The 22,447-nt window shown below is 32.8% G+C and overlaps 3 protein-coding genes across 3 annotated transcripts; all 3 read left to right on the top strand.

Annotated features, from left to right (window-relative positions):
• Window positions 1-3,500: 3,500 nt before the first annotated feature.
• Window positions 3,501-5,185, top strand: LOC146908437 (F-box/LRR-repeat protein At3g48880-like). The gene is made up of 2 exons (XM_085728045.1): window positions 3,501-3,869; window positions 4,509-5,185. Exons 1-2 carry the CDS (start codon window positions 3,511-3,513, stop codon window positions 5,053-5,055), a joined length of 906 nt encoding a protein of 301 aa, XP_085584171.1. The 5' UTR covers window positions 3,501-3,510; the 3' UTR covers window positions 5,056-5,185.
• Window positions 5,186-9,791: 4,606 nt separating this feature from the next.
• Window positions 9,792-16,525, top strand: LOC146908438 (uncharacterized). Its single transcript, XM_085730309.1, has 7 exons — window positions 9,792-10,208; window positions 11,558-11,708; window positions 11,796-11,921; window positions 12,018-12,098; window positions 14,317-14,509; window positions 15,317-15,587; window positions 15,725-16,525. Exons 1-7 carry the CDS (start codon window positions 9,848-9,850, stop codon window positions 15,967-15,969), a joined length of 1,428 nt encoding a protein of 475 aa, XP_085586435.1. The 5' UTR covers window positions 9,792-9,847; the 3' UTR covers window positions 15,970-16,525.
• A 2,195-nt stretch (window positions 16,526-18,720) lies between these two features.
• Window positions 18,721-21,880, top strand: LOC146908439 (heat shock cognate 70 kDa protein-like). Its single transcript, XM_085727544.1, has 2 exons — window positions 18,721-19,076; window positions 20,103-21,880. Exons 1-2 carry the CDS (start codon window positions 18,857-18,859, stop codon window positions 21,734-21,736), a joined length of 1,854 nt encoding a protein of 617 aa, XP_085583670.1. The 5' UTR covers window positions 18,721-18,856; the 3' UTR covers window positions 21,737-21,880.
• Window positions 21,881-22,447: the final 567 nt, after the last annotated feature.

Raw genomic sequence — 22,447 nt, forward strand, 5'->3', positions numbered from 1 at the left:
ATTGTGAGAAAATTAAATTTAAAACTCCAAGGGTTTAATCTCGTGATAAAAAGACAAATTTTGAATTCGAGAGGTTCCAAGTTTGAGTCCTTATAGTGTATTTGGAGGAAGGTAAATATAAATACTTTTGTAAGTGTTCTTTGAGCCTAAGATCCACACTATCTTGGACTGAGACCACATCTCCTCACAAAAAATGATTGTTTTTGGTGACTGTTTAATTTGGAAAGCGGAAAAGAATGGTCGTATTTTGTGCGTAGTGCTTATCAGTTATGTGTCGAAGATCTCATTAATTCGTCGCATCTTCGTCGCCTAGGATTTTGGTTCAGAATATGGAAGCTCAAGGTTCCTCCTAAAGTTAAAAATTTAGTGTGGCGCATGTGTAGGCGCTGCTTGCCGACTAGAGTTCGCCTTCATGACTAAAGAAGTTCAATGCCATACACAATGTGTTAGTTGTAGCTCAAACAATGAGGATCTTGCTTACTTGATTTTTTTTATTGTCCTTTTGCTATCCAAGTTTGCCACATGATAGGTATTTGCGGGGCAATTCAACATGCCATTACTTCTACTCCTTTGGCAGTTGAACTAATTTTATGTTATTTGATACGTTGTCCACCGAGCACAACCATCAGTTGGCAACAACTTTTTGGAGCCTTTGCAAACACAGAAATTTAAAAGTTTTGGATGATGATACGGAGGTGTGTGCCACAGTTGTTGAGCGTGCAAAGACTATGGTTGAAGATTGGTAACTCGCAAATGTTTCTGGAAATTTGTCCCAGAGAATCAGCAACACATGGAGCAGCCCCATGGTGTTGTGCAATATGCCGAAGCAAATGCTACAACTGGCAGCACGACACATGTTGTTCCTGTTTGTTGGCAGTGTCCGTTTTCGGGTAGGTATAAGTGCAACATCAATGATGCGTTCTCTTCTAGTCATAGCTGAACTGGAATTGACATTTGTGTATGAGATTCTGAGGGCATCTTTGTGTTGGTCAAAGCTGTAACTTTTCCTTGTGTTTAGTCGGTTGATGTAGGTGAAGCCTTGGGGTTACGTAATGTTTTGCAATGGTTGAGTGATATGCAGTTTGACAATATTGATTTTAAAATTGACTCTTAGATCACTCGCGATGCTTTTCATTCTACTCATGACGACATTTATGAATTCGGGTGCATCATTGCATCTTGTCGTTCACTGTCCAACTCTTATTTTTCCAACTCTAGGGTGGAGTTTGCTAGGAGACAAGCAAAAATGGTTGCTCATGCGCTTGTAGGTACTAATACTAGTTAATTTTATTTATTATGTTATAAGCCATAAATAATTGTGAAAGATGCTTTGAATTTTTTAATTGTATTTAAAATGTTTAAATTTTTTTAATTTAAAGCAATATTTTTTCGGTAGATAATTTTTTGAACAAGCTTTCGGTAGATAATTTAAAGCAATATTTATCCGTTGCTCTATGTTTTTTGGTTTTTAAAGATAATCTTATTCAAGACATGTGGAGTACTAATATAAATTTCTCTTCTTGTGGAAATTTGAATCTTTCAATCGCCATATTATGAGAGTCTGACTAGTTCTTCTGCTAGACTTAATCCATGTTTCCCTTGATATATCTTTTATGGAACTGATCTTATATATATACATCGTAAATTGAAATATAATTTAGTTCAAATTTACATAAATATTCAATCATATTTTATATTTTTCAAAGTTAAATAAAACACGACCAATAATTGATATAAACAACTTATTAAAAGAATAATTTATAAAAAATAGTTTTAATATATTATGATAAATTAATATCCATTAAAAAAAGAATGATAAATTATTTAAAAAATAGAATTGATTTTATATAAAAAAATTAATTTATATATTATTTTGTATATATTTTTAATGAGAAATAAATATGTAAAAAAGATAGGATACAAGAGAAACATAGCACCAGACGTACTCAAAGAGTTACTATATTTTTTTTATATATATAATTTACACTTTTCAAACTATATTTAATTTTGAGTCAAAGAAAAACTTTATTTTATGTTTTTTTTAATGTTTTTGACTAAAAACTATAAAAAAAAAAAACTTTCTTTTATTATTTTCTTAATTGGTTTTTGACTCAGAACTATATTTTATGTATTTTTACGCAAAAACTATCTTTTTATTTTTGTAAAAGCTTAAGTTTACACAAATATTCAGACATTTTTATCATTTCATGATGGGTTTTTTTGTTTTGTTTTAAAATTCAGTTTTGAGGTAAGTAAAATTTGATCAATAATTTATATAAACATATTTTAATATAATTAATATTATAAACTATTAATGAAATTCATAATGAAATAAAGAAAAAAATTTGTTTCATGTTCTTTATTTAATGTTTTTTTTGACTCAAAATGACATTTAATATATTTATTTAATGCAAAAACTAGTATTATTTTTATTGTAGTTGACTAATTAATGAGCTAGTTCATGCACCATATCAATATGATTTGAATATACTTTTGCATTTTTACAATGTAGAAAAAAAAAATCTTATATTTCAATGCGAGGTCTTTTCTTCCTCTATATATTTAAGAGGAAAACAAGTCTTTACTAATTTCAGTCTTTAGTCTATCTGTGTTTAAGGGATAGGGAGCAAATACATTTGTCTGGGTCTTAGAATAAGAGGTATGACCATAGTTTTTTTTCCGGCAAATCACATGTTTTCATTTTTTTTAGATATCATTTCCTACGTATTTTTCTTATATTGTGCTCGTCAATGTCCAAAAATCAAGAGATGTCTTGAGGGAATAGTTTGCACAATTATGGTGAATCTAACTAATAAATATATGGATGGAATTTGTTAGTCGATAAACGCAAAATTTAAGCATAAAAAATGTGAATTTTATTTACTATGAGATCTCTGATTATTCATTGGATTAATTTTCAAATTAGTCGAATATATGGTATACTAATTGGATTTAGTGTACTAGGTAGAGTTTTGTTAGGTTTGGCATCCCACATCCAATTATTTCATACCATGTAATGTTTGTTGGGAGTACTAGGTATGGAGTCTTCTACTTTTTACAAATGGGTAATGAAATCTTTCAAACTATTGAGTTTTTCTTATTTTAATTTATGATTTGCAAGTTTTTGAGATGGATTTTGAGTTCATTTTGTTTTCTGATTATCGTTTTCAGTTGTATCATTTTTGTTTTTTTTCATCTTGGATCTAACATTTGTACTAGATATATTATTGTCGGACCTCATATATATCACAGGGTTGTCTAATTTTGTACTTTTAAAGTGTTAGCAATGTAGTTGAATAGTGTGTGCGCGCACGTGTGGCGTGTGTGTTGTCTTTATAAAGTACATTTATATCGACTATGTTCAAATATAATTGATCTATTGTTTGATATTTAATCTTTTGGTGAGGTCATTCATGATATTATTCTCAATTAGATTGTTTAATTTCATAAAATCATTATGTGAAACATTTAATGTTTTCTTAATAACTCATGCAGAAAATTACGTGAAACATGAAGACAAATAATTCGGCTAACACTTATTCGAATGATGGCCTGTTTTATGAGATTTTGGTAAGAATCTTTACAACTCTTAGTGTTGTAGACCTTGCAGTAGCTTCCATGGTTTGCAAATCATGGAACATGGCGAGTCGTGCTCCTCAACTTTGGAGCAAACTTGATATAAGTACGTTGAACTCAAGAGGTTTGAATGTACCATTGAGACCATATGCTTGGAGGGATGATCATTCAAGCCAAAAAATGACTCAATTCTTGAAGTATGCTTCAAGTTTGAGTGGCGGTAATATAAGTTGCTTAATATTCAATTGTTATGTCTACTTGAGAGATGTACATTTAATATCGATTGCTGAAAGGTAACATTTTTAACTTATTCTTGTGTTTTTTATGGGAGTGGTTTAATCCTTTGTTGTGCTTGAAAAACATTTAACTTTATTGCTGTAAGGGTTGAAATATCTCTTATACTTTTCTTAATATAAGTTAATTAATTCTAAAAAAAATATTTAGCTTGTATACATTAATAGCTATATATGTGCTAATGTAATATATGATTGAAATTAATTGTATGTTTTCTTGAACTTACCCACACTTTGATAGATTTGCTTCCTGCCTGTATAGCCTGTATATTTTCTACTTTGATAGTGTTTCTTTTGCTAGTCTGAGTTTGAAGCCTCACATTAGATTAAAAAGTGGATGTTGAGAGGATCCATTTATCTATTAGCCTTTAAGATTTTGGGTGACGATGTGGTGTTCAATCCACTTGTGTGATTGCCTAAAACCTAAAGCGATGATACCCCGAGTTTCCTAGTCCAACATTATTTCCATCTATCTCTCTCTTTGATACTTTAAAGTATAAAATATAGTTTTTGTCAAAATTACAATGATACATTGTGATTTTGAAAAACTGATCATCAATCTAAACTTATTCAAGACCTTCTAAACCAAAACTACTTATTTTATACGATGTTAAAGTATATGTGTTCTTTAATGTGCAGGACTCCAAATCTCAAAAGGTTAGTTTTTCCCGTATCTGGCGACATATCAAAAATTGGAATAGAAACCGCAATGAAATCATGGAGAGGCCTTGAGTCCATTACAATTACCTCAGTGGTGAATCATATTAACTTTTTTGATGCGGTTAGAAAATACTGCACGAACATCGTTAGCTTAAAGATCACATGTCGTTTTGAAGAATATGAAGCTAGGGCATTGGTTAACTACACTCCAAATTTAAAGGTCTTGAGTATTCGAAACATGATAGTTAACATGGGAGGTTTATGTCATGTACTTAATAACTTGGAACATTTGGAGGTGGTAAATTTAAGCCATAGTATGATTGTGGATAAATTGGATGATGAGCTTCAACTATACTCGATTGATGATGTGCAAAGTCGTGTCAATATCTCATGCAAGCTTATCACTTGTCAAATAAGAACATGCCTTTGGTGCAAGAATCCGTTTGCGAGAAATCCAAGAAGAATGCCACATGGATCCGTGGAAGATATTTGGCGTGAAGATGAGATAAGGTCTCTTTCACATTAGTTAGACCTAGGAAAATGGGTTAAAGAATGCATGGATCTTATTATAAACATTTGCTCATTTTGATTTAGAATCATGTTTGGAGACATTTTATTGCTTGCAGCTGTTTGATTGTCTAGTTATTATTGTTATTGAAAAAAAAAAAAACAGTCTTTTATCATGGTAATGGTTTAATGGAGAGAGTGGTCATAAATTTTGAAATTAGAGCAGTAATCAGATGATTAGTTTCTAAACAATTTAAATATAAGCATGACAGAGTTGGACTGCGTCATACTCTATTGTAAAACAAAGAGGACATCTTCCATGTTACAAATGACAAGTTTAAAAAAATGAAATTTCATTTCATTTGAAAAACAAACAATTTGAGAGCTTCACATAAAGAAAAATTCCTTAGAATTCATATTGGTTAGAATGATTGAAGATAAAATAGCTACTAGGGAAACAACAAACTAATTACAAATCATCAAACTAATTATTTACTAACTTCTTCTTAATCCCTTCAGAAAAACACTTCTTATTAATAACCACAATAACTAATTCTTAAGGGAGCTGAAATTAATTGTTAAGAAAATAAAAAATAAATCACTAATCAATCAATATTTCTATTAACACTAAATATTGTTTCACCATTCAACAACATAATTCATTACTTCAAGAAAAAAAAATAGTGACAAAAAGTAAAATAAAAATCTCTCCAATTTCCGCATCACAAAATTTAGTGATGAAATTAGAGAGGGACTTCAACTTTTCTTTTTGCTATTTCTTTTAGTTTATTTTGTTGGAGGATTTTTTTTTGTTTGTTGGAGAAACTTAGACTATTTTGAGATTATGTGGAATTTAATTAAACCTTGACTATTTTGATTTTATTAATTATTGTAGGAATAATATTTTCATTAATTTTATTGTTATTGTGTTGGGTGTATGTATGTGGTTTCCAACTTTACCTCACCCAATTAAAGTGTAATCACCAATTTTCTTGAAATTTTAGGGGTCAATCATGTTACCCCTGAAATTTATAAATATGCAAAAAAAAATTATAATTTTGAATGTCTTCTAACACATTAGATCTTCTCTTAACTATTGGGACTGTGATGTGGATTTCATTATTTTTGTGACAAGACTGCTTAAAAGCCAATAAACCTAAAGGGAAGATTTGGGGGGGGGGGGCGGAGCCCTTCATGGGCTGAGGTGGGCCACGGCCCACCCCAAAAATTAAAAAATCAACGATTATAGGTCTACTTTGCGAGATTTTATACAATTTTGTGTCGGCTTTAGGTTTCGGTTGATCCAAATTCCCGTAAAGTGGTGTAGTGGCTCACCCAAAAAATTTAAATAATTCAATTATAGGTCTATTTTACGAGATTTTATACAATTTTATGTCGATTTTAGGTTTTGGTTGATCCAAAAATAAAACTCCTTTACGCGGTAAATTTGCACATGAAATAATTGGTCACTTAAATGGATAAAAAATAATTTGGCCCACCCCCAGAATATTTTCTAGCTCCGCCACTGGGGGGGCATAAGTAGTTAACGTATACAATACCCCCGCTGACTTAAAGGGTCTGTTTGGTAAGACACATCAATGAGCTTATAGCTTATAAGCTCGTCTGACAAAAAAAACTTTGTTTGGTAATGCTTTTTTACCATGAGCTTATAAGCTATTTTTCAGAAGCTATTCCAAGTAGCGTTTGAACTTATAGCTTATTATCTTTTATTACATTTTTACCCTTATTATTTTAATTAAAATCCACTTTTACCCTTAATATTCATTTATTACGTATATGATATATAAAATAAAACGAGGCCTATTAAATTAACGTGTACATTTTAGTTTTGAGTCTATACGAACAACATCAAGTACGGTACAGGCACTTCAAAATTAATAATATACTATCTTTTTATAGCAATTTCTTTTTCTAAAAAGAAATAGTTCTCAGTGTGTATATATACAAACTTGTCTGTTCAATATTCATAGAACTTCTCTTTGTTTTTGTTCATTTAGCACTTTTGTTTTTTTTATCTTATGGGTGGATTATGTTGTATTTTGTTTTAAAATAAAATTGTATACTTTTCTTTTTTATAAAGTATAAAAACTGAATGAAAATAAATTCAAAATAAAATTTTAGCCAAGAAAACTAATTTAAAAGTCTTCAAAAAGAAAATGTATATAAATACTTAAATTATCGAATAAAATTTTTTTGAACAAGAAATTACCAAGAAACAAGAAATATTTTTTCTCAATATTTATAACTTTTATTAAGAATCAAGAATGTCCTTTTATGTCATTTTACGTTTATCAGTCAGTTGAACAGCTGATTTTACCAAACACTTTAATTAGCTTATCAGCTATCAGTCATCAGTCATAAGTCATCAGCTATAAGCTAAAAGTCATCAGTCATCAGCTATAAGCTATCAGCTATCCGCTATTTTTACTACTGTTTGTTTTTAAAGGCCAAAAAGGAAACATGTATTAAGAAACCTCCCATCAATGCACGAGGAGTGCCCATAAGGGACAAAAGAGAATTAAATTTGAAAAAAATCAAAGAAACAAGCAAATAGCTAAAAACAAATTACAAAGCGACTAAACCAAAACATTGTAAGGGATTCAGCCTCCATGCTTGAAAAGTCGACAAATTTAATTGGATTGTGTGCCTTCAGCCACCAACAGGAATGAAGTTTTGCATGTCTAATTAACTGCTTAGACAAAATAATTTTACTACTGAAAATGTGGGCATTACACTTTTTCCACATGGTCCAAATGGAAGTCATCCAAGTTACCTACAAACAAGGGAGAATCTCCTTTCCAAATAAGTGAGTTCCACAAAACTCAAAGGCTTAGCTTGTTCGTCGATGTCAGCACGGCTAACAAAAGTAAGTCCCACCCACTGGAAAACCAGGTTCCATATACAACCAAAGTAGTCGCGATGAAGAAGAAGATGATTATCCTTAGCAGGAATCCTTAGCAGGAATCCTTTTATTGAAAAATTTGCAAGAAAATAGTGGCACATTCAGGGGGTACTGATAAGTGTCAGAAAGTAGTTAATTACACAGTATATTTTAGACACTTTTGTTACTTGTTTTATAAGTTTTCTAGGGAAAAGCCAAGAAAATGTGAACAATTGCCCTATTATGCTTTTTGTACCTTACTCTACCCATTTATGCAGGAATTAGATGCCAAGACACTGAGCAAGAAAGAAAACAATCATTTCAAGAAGTATAACTCAGGCCAATCATTCAATATCATCTGACACAATTATTAGAGAAAAGAGTGAGCAAAAAAAAAAAAGAAAAAAAAATACAAGTTCATCGAATAAAATATTCAGAAAAACTATGAACTTAGGATTTAGAACTTCATCTCATACCCTTTCGGTTGAGAGGGATTAGGTCATGAATTGATATGGGATTATTTTGAATATCTTCTTGATGAGACATAGATCATTAGGCCAATCTTTGTATAATGTATGATAGAAACTCATTCTTGTAATTTCAAACATGCTAACCCATCATCGAATAAATGAACACCTCAAAGAACCAGTAAGGTCAGAGCTTTGAGAAGATGAAGAAGCAACTTAAGTCAAGTTAAGAGCTTTGCAGGACGCTCTTTGAGTTTGTTGTAATTAGAATTGTTGAGTAGCAAAGGACTTGATTAAGTGAGATCTTTGTGGTTGAAATCTGGGTACAATTTGTGGGACAAGAGATACCGTAATCATAAGTGGACTATTGTGGATTAAGTCCTTCTTGAGGAGAATGCAAAATCACTCTGTTAGGGATGGACTAAACTAACTATTGGTGGATAATGAACCAATATAAACATACCATGCCACTTTCTTTCTCTTACTCTCTTTACTTAATTTTGCATAAGTTCTTTATGGGTTAAGTTCACCTTTTATCTAAACGTCTCAACCTCAATTAAATGATTTGACGAAGAACTTCCTTTTGAGTTACATTGAATTTAAGGGAAATTCATCTTTGTATTTAAAATTATCAACATAATTCAATCCCTTATTTCTCTTGTTTTATAGCACATTCAAGTTATGATGACCATATTGATCCAATTAATCAACAAATCACTCATAGTTAATCTTTTGATCCACACAAGTTTTGATGTTTGGCTTGATATCATGCCGACTTTTCTTTGTCATGGATGTTATTACTTTTATGTATTTGTTGTAGATATTTCGAGAATATTTCCTTTATTTAGTTGTGAACTTTGATTATGTATGAATTTTCCTTTATTTACTAAATGGTTCAATCATATATTCAACTTGTTGAACAAACTGAACCTTTTGATCTAGAGATCTCACCGATTTGATCTTGGATCCAATTTTTAAAATGAGCAATGCTATATCTCTAGAAAAATAACATCAAGAATTCTTCAAGAATAAAGAATAGCCAATCACAATGCACTATTTGCCACAATTCAAGGAGGTGTGGCTGAAAAATAGGAAGTGGACAAATAAATCATCCAATTAAAATTTGCCAACTATTTCTTGAAAAATTCTTGAAGCTATTTTTCTTGAGAAGTAGCATTTTCCTTTTAAAATATTGGAATCAAATATTTTGCATCCATTAAACTCATGGAAAAGGTTGTACAAATAAAATATAGAAAGTAAAAATTTCCTTTTATTTTTTATACTTTATAAATTTCTCATTAAAGAAAAATATATTTTATAAAAATAAAAACAAAAGGGGTATCATATGAAGAGTCCAAAGTATATACAATTAAATACTAAGTTTACAATTTGCAAAAAGAAGAGAGAGAGATGAAAATTTGGTGGTGGTGGAAGTGAAGAGAATGGAAGAAAGAAGGCGTGGAGTTTGGTCTTGTCGGCGCATAGTAGCAACCAAAGGTGAATCCTCAAACAATGGTTCCAAACCAAACATCAAGATCAACAACAAAAACATCATCAAGAAGCTTCAAACACGCGAGATTTCTCCTAAACCTCATCGTTCCTTTGTTGCTGCTACTTCACCACATAGATTCCAGAACATGCGTTTGACTCATCAATTTGATACTCATGACCCTAAACATCATTCTTCTCCTTCACCCTTTTTGCCTTTTTTGATGAAAAGAACTAAGGTTGTTGAGATCGTTGCTGCTAAGAATATTGTCTTTGCTCTTGCTCATTCTGGTCTTTGTGCTGCTTTTAGTAGAGGTACTTTGTTACTTACCCTAAATACTATGTTATTTATTTTTTGCATAAATTGCAAATCATAGGTTATTTTTATGCGTGAATTGTCACTACCCATGTGTGAATTAGTGTTAGTAGTTGTTATATTTGTATAAAAACCTTGCCTTTTTGACTTGTGTGTGTGTATGAATCGTTATTGTACATAAGTTGGTTCAACATAAGTTGATGTATCTGGATCAAAATTTCGACCAAATACATCAACTTTTGTTGACCATTGATTGAATTAGATACATCAACTTTTGTTAATCCATTACTTTTGTGTTGGTAATCTTCATATTTGTACAAAAACTAGTTCATTTGATTTGTTTTATAAGTATGATTTGCCATAACATAATACCATGTATTAGACTTGGTAAGAGTCCCACTAAGGCTTGATGTTGAACATGGGTTTATAAGCAGAGGCCGTTCTCACTTCTCACCTTACAAGCCAGTTTTGTAAGGTGGAGTTAGGCCGAACCCAGAATTCTAATATGGTATTAGAGCCTATCCAAGATCCGTTTGACCACTTGCTATCATGCCACTTGGGTCACGCTGCAGGTGTCTGTTTTGGCCTGACCCTGAGGGGTGTGTGTTAAGAGTTCTACATTGAATGAGATAAGGCCTGAACATGGGTTTATAAGTAGAAGCAGTGCTCACCTTACAAACCGGTTTTGTAAGGTTGAGTTAGGTTCAACCCAAAATTCTAATAAGGCTAATAGTCATTGAAATATTTGTTATAAGTCATGAATTTTGGTTTAATTTTTTAGGTATAATAATTTTCTGTTGTCGGATTTGGATTCTATACAGTTGTGTAGTGTGGATGTCGATTGTTAGATGAAGGTCAGACAGTTCGTACTCTTGTATGTATTTTGAAGTCGATTTTCTGAAATCCGAATACGGGCCGTTTGATCTTCATGAGATTCCTTGAGTGTATGTTTTTCTTGTAGGGAATCCACATCTGCATTATCCATTGTCCATATATTAGTCATTTTCATTTATTTGGAGACTATGATTTTTTATTGTGTATGGATTGCCATTGATAATTACCCGAGTTATTTTCATTTGTATATAAGCCAGAAATTTTTATTTTTTGTATATGAATTCCATTTCCCCATTCCCCATATGTTAATCATTGTCTTTGACATTTGTTGTGTATAAAAGCCATGACTTTGGTTTTTAATGAACGAATTGCCATCTCTTATTATTCCTTTACACTGTCGAATCAAATTTGTATACAAAAGGGTGAAATCTCCCATTCCAAATAAGCAATTAATCATTGGTATATTTTATAGAAGTCACGACTTTCTGGTTTTTAATGTGCGAATTCCATGCAGAAACAAATGAGAGGATTTGCTTTTTGAATATCTGCCCTGACGAAGTCATCCGCAGCCTCTTCTACAACAAGAACAATGACTCACTTATTACGGTGTCTGTTTATGCTTCTGAGAATTTCAGTTCTTTGAAGTGCAGATCTACAAGGATTGAGTGCGTGCATTCTGTGGTTGTGCATTCAAATTTTCCTTTCATGTCTACAATGTATGTTACTAACATATTCACTATTTTTGTTCCTAGATACATAAAGAGGGCCAAGCCGGATGCCGGTTTTCCTCTTTTCCAGTCCGAATCTTTAAAATGGCCTGGATTTGTGGAATTTGATGATGTTAATGCAAAGGTCCTAACATACTCTGCGCAAGATAGGTACTTTCCTTCACTCTTCCTCTTTCCGTTCTACTTCTATCACGTGTCTTTTCCACCCATTATTTTATCTTACCCCCTTATTTCCAATGGTAACAGTATATACAAGGTCTTCGATCTTAAAAACTACGTTTTGCTATACTCGATTTCAGATAGGAATGTTCAAGAGATCAAAATCAGGTACTTTCTCATTTTCTGATTCACTTTCTGCTTAGCAGTTTCGGTATCTGCAGAAACTCCATTTTGATAAATAAATTCTGTCAAGTCATGAGCATAATCATTACCATACTCTGCATCGCCCCCTCACACACATCACTTTGAAAAAGAAACCGTTCAAAGAAATTTAGGTGATGGCTTAGTAGGTCATGGATGAATTTCCCACTATTGTAGTGAATATTGCAAGGTTTTATTTTATATTTTTTACCTTAAATGATTTTGAGCAGGTTTTGTTGAATAATAAAACCAGTTGGAGACCAAAGACTTGGGTGAAATAGGCTAAGGGCGGGGATGGCTATATTTGGCAGACTATAACTTTTGAAAACGTTTCTTTCATGAAAAGAAAGACTCTTTGAAGAAGAGGAATTACTGATGGTTATTTGTAGTTGGGAGTAAGTATATAAATAAGGAGTTAAGGTAGAAAAGTCTCAGGCTTAATTAGAATTTGAGAAACCTTATGATATTGTTGGTTAGGGTTTGGTGATTAGGTTTTAGAAGAAAGGGTTTACTTTTAGATGTAGAAGTTGAATTCCAGGATTTATTGTGTGGCACCATTTCATAAGTATCAATGGAGAGCCAAAACCTTGATTTCATAATTGCAGGGGCAAACAGATCCTTTATCTCAGGTTTCGGGGGTGGACGTCCTTATTCGTTTTATTTCTAGAGCAATAAAAGTTAGCAAGCAGGTCCATTAGAGCAGCCATGATGGATTCAGAAGAGTTATTAGTCTCTCATTTGCAGTTTGATGTGGATAATGCTGTATTTAAAGTTGGCATGACAACAGAATCTGTATCTGCTAGTGTCAATCCGAACTTGGATGACTTTGATGAGAGAATTCACTGGGTTTATATTTATTATGTTCAAAATTAGTTGGACTTGTATTACTTAATGAGTTGGTAGGTCTGTTGTTGCTTTAAGAAGGATTGAGTTTGGATGTCGACTGTATGATCTATAAAAACATTGCGACTAGCTTTGACATTTTTCTTTGGAATCTCATTTCCTTTAGCATTATGTTACCTGGAGTAAGAAACTGTTGACCTAAATGGGAGGGATGCAAATACAGGAAGCCAAGCTTCTCATTTAGACGATGGGAAATTTATCTCACAGTATACTGCTGCGAAGCCATTGCTTTGCTAGAAATAGGCAGTGGACCTCATGTTATCTTTTGGAGGACCATTGGAGGATTTTCCTCTTCGATTTTCGCTTTTGCTCATTTTTTTTTATTTTTTTTTTGCTTACCCACCATAATTAGGGTCTTTGACCACTAGTAGGGGCCTCAAGGTATTCCCACAGCTTAGGCCCTTTGGGCTCGCTATCAGACTAATCCTCCAGGAATCGAATTTGGGTTCTTTTTCTAGGGGGGAGCCATGTTACCAACTCTCCCAATACCATGTTTGTGGCTTTTGCTCAACTTTATCGGCTATCATATGCAATTCTCCTATCCTCAATTTATAGTGTTCAAGACTCAGTAAAAACAAAAGACTCATCTTCTTTCTAGGATTTCCATTTCTGACTTAAATGATAGTGAATCTTCTAAATTGGTGACAGGGTTAGTCTCTTGATCCTTCTAGGCTGTCTCCATACCAATTTTATCTTTTAAGTCTCAACTCATTCAGTGAGTTTGTTATCATCTAAATAAATATATTTCTTAGTCTAAAGCCTTGAATGATATTCTTGTGTTAAATTGATATTAATGAACTGCTACATCTTTGTGGGTGTTGGGCATTACAACACTCCTGATGTGTGTTATGTCTGGTGATAACATAGGATCCTTCTATAGTTATTTCTTTATAAAATTATTACTTTTTATCAGTTTTGGAGAATCTCGAGTTTGCCCCAGGTCCTTGGACCAGTTTTTTGTTAAGTACCTTTGCTGGTTTTAATAGGCCAAGAGGCTATGTTTTTGTGGCAATTTGTAATCCATGCTACACTTGGTTTCATTTGGTTGTTTGTAGCATAGTGCTATCATCTTTAAGGTTTGGTTTCTATTTACCGTAAAGCATATGGTCTTTATAAAGAGATTTCTCTCTTCTCTCTGTTGTTTTTTTCTCTGAGTAGAATCTCTTATCTTTTCTGTTTGGAATATTCTTCTAGCTGTTTTAATTACTTTCTTCTTTTGTTACTTGAGCTCTTCCCAAGCACATGTTTATTTATCTATTCATTAGTTCGTCTTTTGTTACAGTCCTGGCATCATGTTATTAATATTCAATAGAGCAAGTGGTCATATTCCACTGAAGATTATATCGATTGAGGATGGTACAGTTCTCAAAGCATTCAATCATCTACTCCATCGGAATAAGAAAGTGGACTTCATAGAGCAATTCAATGAAAAGCTTCTAGTCAAGCAGGAAAATGAGAACCTTCAAATTCTTGATGTGAGACTTCATTTTACCTTTTCTTTCAAAATTAGTTTTGTATCTGTGTAATTTCGTTTGTCTTTTCTTTTAGACAAGTGCTAATCACTTTCCTAAGAGCATTGGTTAAGGAAATCTAAAATGGAATGTCGTTGTTGAAAAGTGCAGTGTTTTAAGTTACCAATATATTAAATATTGTACATTTCAATCAATAATTTTCATTTCTTGACTAACCGGTACGTTAGAGGCTATGTTTTGGATTGGTGAATGAGATAGAATGCAAGGGAATGGAATGGGGTGGGGTTTCGTTGCTTGGATTGTTAAAGAGATTGAAAGTTATGCCCTGTCGGTAAAAGCTTGTTTTACACTAACATCCAAAAAGAAAAAGTGTAAAACAAATATGCCTTCACTTGCGTTTGTTTATTACACATGGTTGAATGACTCCTTCACTGAACACCACCGTTTCAGCCTTCATTTTATTAATTCTTCCTTCTTTATACTTCCATTCTTAAATTTTTCTCTCCCTAAAACAATGGAGCTCCATTGCCGGCCACCACCAACGAGGGCGCCATCACTACCAACCACCATCTCTACAGTCTAAAAAGACCTCCCCTACCCCAACTCCAAAGGCTTACGACACCCACCTTCTCTGCCCTCACCAACACAATCTTCTAAACACCAAAAAATGTATTTTTGATTCACCCCGGGGGGATAAGAAGTCATTTGTTATATTTTTTTTATATAATTATTAAATTACTAATTATCCGTTTTTCTTATTCAGCATCTCTTCAAAATGATTTTGAAATCTGTTTGTGCGATATTTCACAGGTTCGAAGTTCTGAGCTGATGGAGGTAAGCAGAACTGAGTTCATGACTCCTTCAGCATTTATCTTTCTGTACGAAAATCAGTTATTCCTTACTTTCAGAAACCGAACAGTTTCTGTCTGGAACTTTCGTGGCGAACTTGTCACATCATTTGAGGATCACCTGTTATGGCATCCAGACTGCAACACAAACAACATATACATAACAAGTGATCAGGACCTGATTATCTCGTACTGCAAAGCTGAATCTGAAGATCAATGGATGGAAGCCAATGGTGATTATCTCTAAGATTAGTTATTGTTTGATTTCTGAATGCAGTTATCATAAACAATTTTTATTGTTTTGAAGAAATCATAAACAGATTTTAATTTATGAAATTGATTTAACATCATAATTTTCTTGTTGCCACAGCCGGTTCTATCAATGTGAGCAACATCTTGACGGGGAAATGTGTGGCGAAAATTAATGCTGCAAATTGCATCGCCAAGGTGGACGATTGCAGTAGTACTTGCAGCTGCAAACAAACTGATTCATCTCAAATAAGGAGCTCAGTTGCAGAGGCTTTGGAGGACATAACTGCCCTCTTTTATGATGAAGACCGGAACGAGATCTATACTGGTAATAGACATGGTTATGTTCATGTATGGTCCAACTAATAGAGAAAAAAAAATGGCTGTGTTTCTTCACTGGCTTCATGGACCAAGGAAAAGAATCCTCATGCTTAGCTCTGTACTTTTGCTGATGTGTAATTACTGCAGTGGATGATTCTACTGCCGAAACTGCCTCAGGACCGGGTCTGGATCCTCTCCTTCCACCCTCTATGTCTCTCTCTCTCATTGATTTTTCTTGAAAGAGTGGATATTGACTCAGGATTGTAGGCATTATTTGACATGTGATTATATAACTGCATTTGTTTAGCCAGTTATGGAGTGATTTGTTCAGGTAAAACTGTTATGCATGTGTTTCTTTCACTGTTATATAGGTCTTAGAGCATTTGACTTTGTAGATAGTTTGTGTACAGTGAAGTCACTGCCATATATTTTGTGTCAGATGAGAGACATATTCTATTATTACTTCATCCTGGAATTCTTAGGGGACTTTGTGGGATATGATGGCAAGAGGGGAAACTACATGGGTTTATATCCTTCATTTGTATCATTGATTGATATAACTTTCACTATGAATGTGTTATTCATTTTGGTTAGTTGTAGACATGTTCTTGTGGTGTTGGTAAGTATTCATTTTTTGGGTAGTCATACTATTGCTGCAAAATCTGTACTTTACTTTGTCGATGATTAATCTTTGTCGAAGAATTTGGCTCACTACCTTTAGTGGAGTTTCATGTTCCAACCATGTTTTTTTCCCTTCATGCATTTGGCTCAAACCCAAGGTAGCTTAAAAGAGTTGAGTGCTTAAAATATTTGAGTTCAGTTTCACAAACTGTAGTATACGATTTTAATTGTTATGCTTCAACTTCTTTTTTAAAATATTTGTTTATGGTATCTGAAAATTGCTGCCATTTTAGTCACATAATGGATGTGCTAGAGTTTGTCACCTTGTAATAACAAATATTTTACTTCAAACCTTTTCTACTTCTCGTGTTCTAACGTTCAGTTGCCATGTTTTTGTAATTTTTTATTATTTTTTAGAAAAAGCTAAGCAAATATATTTAAAACCAACAAAAGCTCCTCTAATACAAGGTGTATTAAAGGAAGCTAAAATGTTTAGATGTTACAATATCGCAGAAAAGCTACAAACACAGTAGCTAAAATGTTTTTGTAATTTTCATATAGTAGTAGGTAACTAATAAAGAATGAGATTAATTTTTATGTAATGATGGCGTAATTTATTTTACATATGTATCCAATCAAATCACAACAAAGTCTCACTTTTACACACTAGTTCCTAAATTATTAAAAAAATTATTTATGACATGATTTAATTGGATGTATGCAAAAAAATTAAGGAAAAAAATATTAATAAGTACCATAAATTATTTATATTTACACAAACGCACAAGAGTGAAGATTTATATTTTGTAACTATGTTAATAAGAAACAATTGTGTCTTCCTGATCTTAGCTCAGTTGGTAAGGACAATGAATAATATATGCAAGGTCCGAGGTTTGAACTCCGGCCACCACAAAACAAAAAAAAACATATTATTGTTTGTCAAAAAAATAATACTATTGGAACAGTTAAACATCGTACACCAATGCACACTCAATTGGGGAACATTGTTATCTTTCCATCAAACTATGATATTTGTAGATCTATTTGTTGTCAACTCTTGTAATAACATTTTTTTCTTTCTATCTTCATATTGGTCAAAAAATAGAGAGAAAGAGAAATAACAACATAATATGAGTATGAAAGACACGGTTGTTTAAAAATTATCATAAAACGATTGTACAAATAACATTTCTCAACCAAAAATCAATTTAGAAAAACTAAAATGAAAAATGATATATCCTTATTTATTAATTTTGTTAAGTCTGCAACAACTTAACTTAATTTTTTCCCTCCACTAATCCCTTATTAGGTTTGCAACAACTCAATCCTAAAATTTTGGCTCTAAATTTGCATCGTTAAATGTTAATCCTCAACCCTAAAATTTTGGCTCTAAATTTGCACCATTAGTTTGTGATTATCCATGCTACCTCAACAAAAACCCTAATATTTTCCTCTTTTTTTTTTTTTTTACCTATCCATGATTTTTCTCGAGGTTCATGTTTTTTTTTTTGGTACAAGTTGTATTCATGATTTTATTCTTAATGAAATGATAAGTTTGCTTGTCTAGAAAAACAATTCAATTTCTCCAAGTAGCATAAATCTCTATTTTTTTTTTACATAAACCATAAATCTCTATTCTGACTTCATATTCAATACTTTTTTTTTACATTCATGAACAAATCTTATAGCATTCAAATAGAATCTATAGAAGAAATTGAATATATCTAAAACATTAGTGTTTATTACATTTGTTATTTTTGCTGTTCTTTTTAGTCCTCACATGCATAAAGATAGGCTATCGTGAAAGATTACTTTGATTAGAACAAATTTAAAGAAACAAAAGTAATATTTATACAACGGGATACCAATTATTTCATCTCTTATACTTTTATATATTACAGTCTATTCGACCCGTGCGGCGCACGGGTCAACAATCTAGTTTATATTTATATGAATCAAAAACCTTCAACGCTTGAATCTACTAGGTACCAAACTCTAGTCGGCAGCAGGATACGTGGTGATCATGCATCTATTTATATATATAAAAAAAAATATATATATTATAAAAAAAATATAAATTTGGTGCGCGGCATCAAATAAATACCCCTAATTTCAAAAGCCCACAATTGCGTATTCTTCGCCATAATCTTTCAACGAAACACAAGATACGATTTATTTTTTTCTTCCTTTGATGGAATCTCTATATATATTATTCGTTTGGATGGAAAGAAAACCTAAACCTAGAGTTTTTGTTCTTCATTCACGGTAAGCATCACTTGAATCAGAACTTGTTCCGTTTCTTTAGAAGGTTATGGCGAAAAAGTATGAAGGACTTTCTGTGGGAATCGACCTAGGTACAACGTACTCGTGCGTTGCAGTGTGGCAGGAGCAACACAACAGAGTGGATATTATTCACAATGAACAAGGCAACAAAACTACACCTTCTTGTGTTGCTTTCACTGACAAACAAAGGTTGATTGGTGATGCTGCTAAGAATCAAGCTGCTTCCAACCCACGAAACACTATCTTTGGTATATTTTACTATCAATTGATCTGCTACTTTATATATTAAGTGTTATTATTGTATTGTTATGTTAGCTATAGATAGATCAATGAGTGATAAGAAATACGGTAAAGGTTCAAATTGGTAAAAAAGAATGTGACCTATGGATAATTCCTAGTTGGTCACAACCCTAAATATTAATCACTTAGGCATGCACACATAAAATATATACATCATTTAAATAAAAAAAATAAAAAAAGTAACCTGGTCCACTAAAGTTCTCGCATATGCAGAGTCCAGGAAAGGGTCCCACTCATTTAAATATTTTAGCAAAAAGAAAAAATTGAGTGTTCTTTTTCTACCTTTTCTATTTATGTGAGTGTGTCTAAATACTTTAAATTTGGGGTTGTGACCATACAAGTCTTTGCTCTCTGACCTATTTGGTCTTGAGAAATAAATAATATTGATTTGGTCTTCAAAAATCTTGTTAAGCGTCCCATATTTGATGAGATATGACATGAAGACGTGTTTATAAACGAGAGCAATCCTCATTTTACAAGTCGGTTTTGTAGAGTTGAGATAGGTTCAATTCAAATTCTAATATGGTATCTAAGTCTATCTATGATTAGTTGAGCAACCCAGGTCAAGCTCTAGATATTCAGTCCAGAACTTGAGGGGTGTTAAGAGTCCCAAAATGGATGAAATATGGCTTGAACACCCGTTAACAAGTGGGGCCTCACCTTACAAGCAAGTTTTTTTTTTTTTTTTTTTTTTATTGAGGGACATTGGTAAGCCGATTTTGTAAGGTAAAGTTAAGCCCAACCTAAATTCTAATAAATCTCAAATATCATTTAAATTAGTTATTTATTTTTATGATGATTCATATGGACATTTTAGTTCTGGTCAAGAACTATTTTGACAACATTTGAAACTTTTGAGAGAAATATTAGTAATTTTCATTTCATAGAGAACAAATAAGTCTGTATTTTTTTTCTCAATAATTACTGCTATTAGACTTTATTCTGATTAATAATTATTAATATTAATTTTCTAGATGCTAAGAGGTTAATCGGTAGGAAGTTCAGCGATGATGTTGTTCAAAAAGATATAAACTTGTGGCCATTCAAAGTCATTGCTGATGTAAACGATAAACCCATGTTTGTTGTTAAGTACAAGGGTCAGGAGAAGCACCTATGTGCAGAGGAAATTTCAGCAATGGTCCTCACAAAGATGCGAGAGATTGCCGAGGCATATTTGGAATCACCGGTTAAGAATGCAGTAATAACTGTGCCATCTTATTTCAATGATTCTCAACGAAAAGCCACCATAGATTCTGGTGCCATTGCTGGCCTTAATGTAATGCGGATAATAAGCGAGCCTACTGCTGCGGCTATTGCATATGGCCTTGACAAGAGAACAAATTGTACCGGAGAACGGAATATTTTTGTATTTGATCTTGGTGGTGGGACTTTTGATGTGTCTCTTGTTACAATTAAGAATAAGGTCTTCCAAGTTAAGGCAACTGCAGGAAACACTCATCTTGGTGGAGAGGACTTTGATAATAGAATAGTGAGCTACTTTGTTAAGGAGTTCAAGAAGAAGAAAAGAGTGGACATTAGTGGGAACCCAAGAGCCATGAGGAGGCTGAGAACCCAATGTGAGAGGGCGAAAAGGACACTCTCGTTTTCTGTTGACACCACTATTGAGATAGATGCCTTATTTGATGGCATTGACTTCTTTTCATCGATCACTCGGGCAAAATTTGAGGAAATCAATATGGACCTTTTCAATGAATGTATGGAGACTGTTGAGAGTTGTCTCATTGACTCTAAGATGGACAAGAGAAGTATAGATGATGTTGTCCTTGTTGGTGGCTCTTCTAGGATTCCCAAAGTGCAGCAGCTATTGGGGGACTTTTTCAAGGGAAAGGATTTGTGCAAGAGCATCAATCCTGATGAGGCTGTTGCTTTTGGTGCAGCTGTGCAGGCTGCTTTGTTGAGTGAGGACATTAAGAATGTTCCAAACTTGGTGTTGATCGATGTTACTCCACTGTCTTTAGGTTGGAGGCTTATACATGATTGCATGGCTGTAGTGATTCCTAGGAATACTACTATACCTGTTAAGAAGACAAAAGTTTTTTATACAGTTGAAGATAACCAATCCGATGTCTTGATCAGGGTTTATGAGGGGGAGAGAACTAAGGCCAGTGACAACAATCTACTTGGTTCTTTTAATCTCTATGGGTTGACCCCTGCGCCTCGTTGCCATCCTTTTAATGTATGTTTTGCTATTGATGATAACGGCATTTTGACAGTCTCTGCCACGGAAGTTTCCACCGGCAATACAAATAAGACTATAATAACCAATTACAAAGAAAGGCTATCAACAGAAGAAATAAAAAAATTGATTCAAGAAGCTGAGAAATACCGTGCTGAAGATGATAAATTCCTAAAAATGGCTCAACTGAAAAATGCATTAGATCTCTGCGTTTACAGAATTGAAACTGCTTTAAAGAAGCAGAATATTCAGTTGAAACTCTCCAGACTAGAGAAAAAGAAGATCAATGCTGCAATTACAATTGCCAAAAATTTGCTCGAGGAGAATCACCAGCATGAATTAGATGTTCTTCAGGATCATTTGAAGGAGCTCGAAAGTATGTTTGAAAACACTATTGTGAAGACTAATTAGTTTCTTTTTTCTTTTTCCATTAAGATTATTATTTTTTAACAATTTCTCCATTAATATTTTCGGTATTGTCTTGCTGTTTCGTATGCAATGAATGGAAACAATTTACATGAAGATTTATTTTCTACTGGTATATGGTTTGTATTTTGATTTTCTTTGAGAGCAATCGTATATGGTTTATAAGTAGCTCAAAGTCACTTGAGTAAAGCGAATTTTTAGCATGACATTGAAGGCTACTCTATTTTTGTTTTTCAAATGAGCGATTCTAACATACATACCAATATTAATATACAATTCCCAAGACACCTAGTAATCATACACATAAAGGAAAATATTTTTCTATATAATAGTATGAGAAATGTGTATAACTGTTCTAAGTTGAACAAATGTATTCATAGTCAAAATGAATACTTGATGTAACAGAAAACAGAAAGAATCGTTTTCATCAGAAGCCACAACACACTTCCTCCATGAACATGCAACAAGAGATAAAAGATTATAGGCTTCTGCAATTTGATACTTTTGAAAAAGGAAGAGTAAATTTTGAAAAGGACATTGTCATCTGATCCACCTTGAAAAATTTCTGGCATAATGCCTGGGATTGACAACATGCCTCTAAAAAAAGACAATGTTAACCATGGTTTAAGCGTTTGATTTTATTTTTATAGTCATTTGAGGATGAAATATCATTTTCTAGATATACAAGTTTTCTAG

The sequence above is a fragment of the Medicago sativa genome, chromosome 7, assembly GCF_051527215.1.
Source record: "Medicago sativa cultivar Bolivia chromosome 7, Bolivia_mono, whole genome shotgun sequence".
Lineage (NCBI taxonomy): Eukaryota > Viridiplantae > Streptophyta > Magnoliopsida > Fabales > Fabaceae > Medicago > Medicago sativa.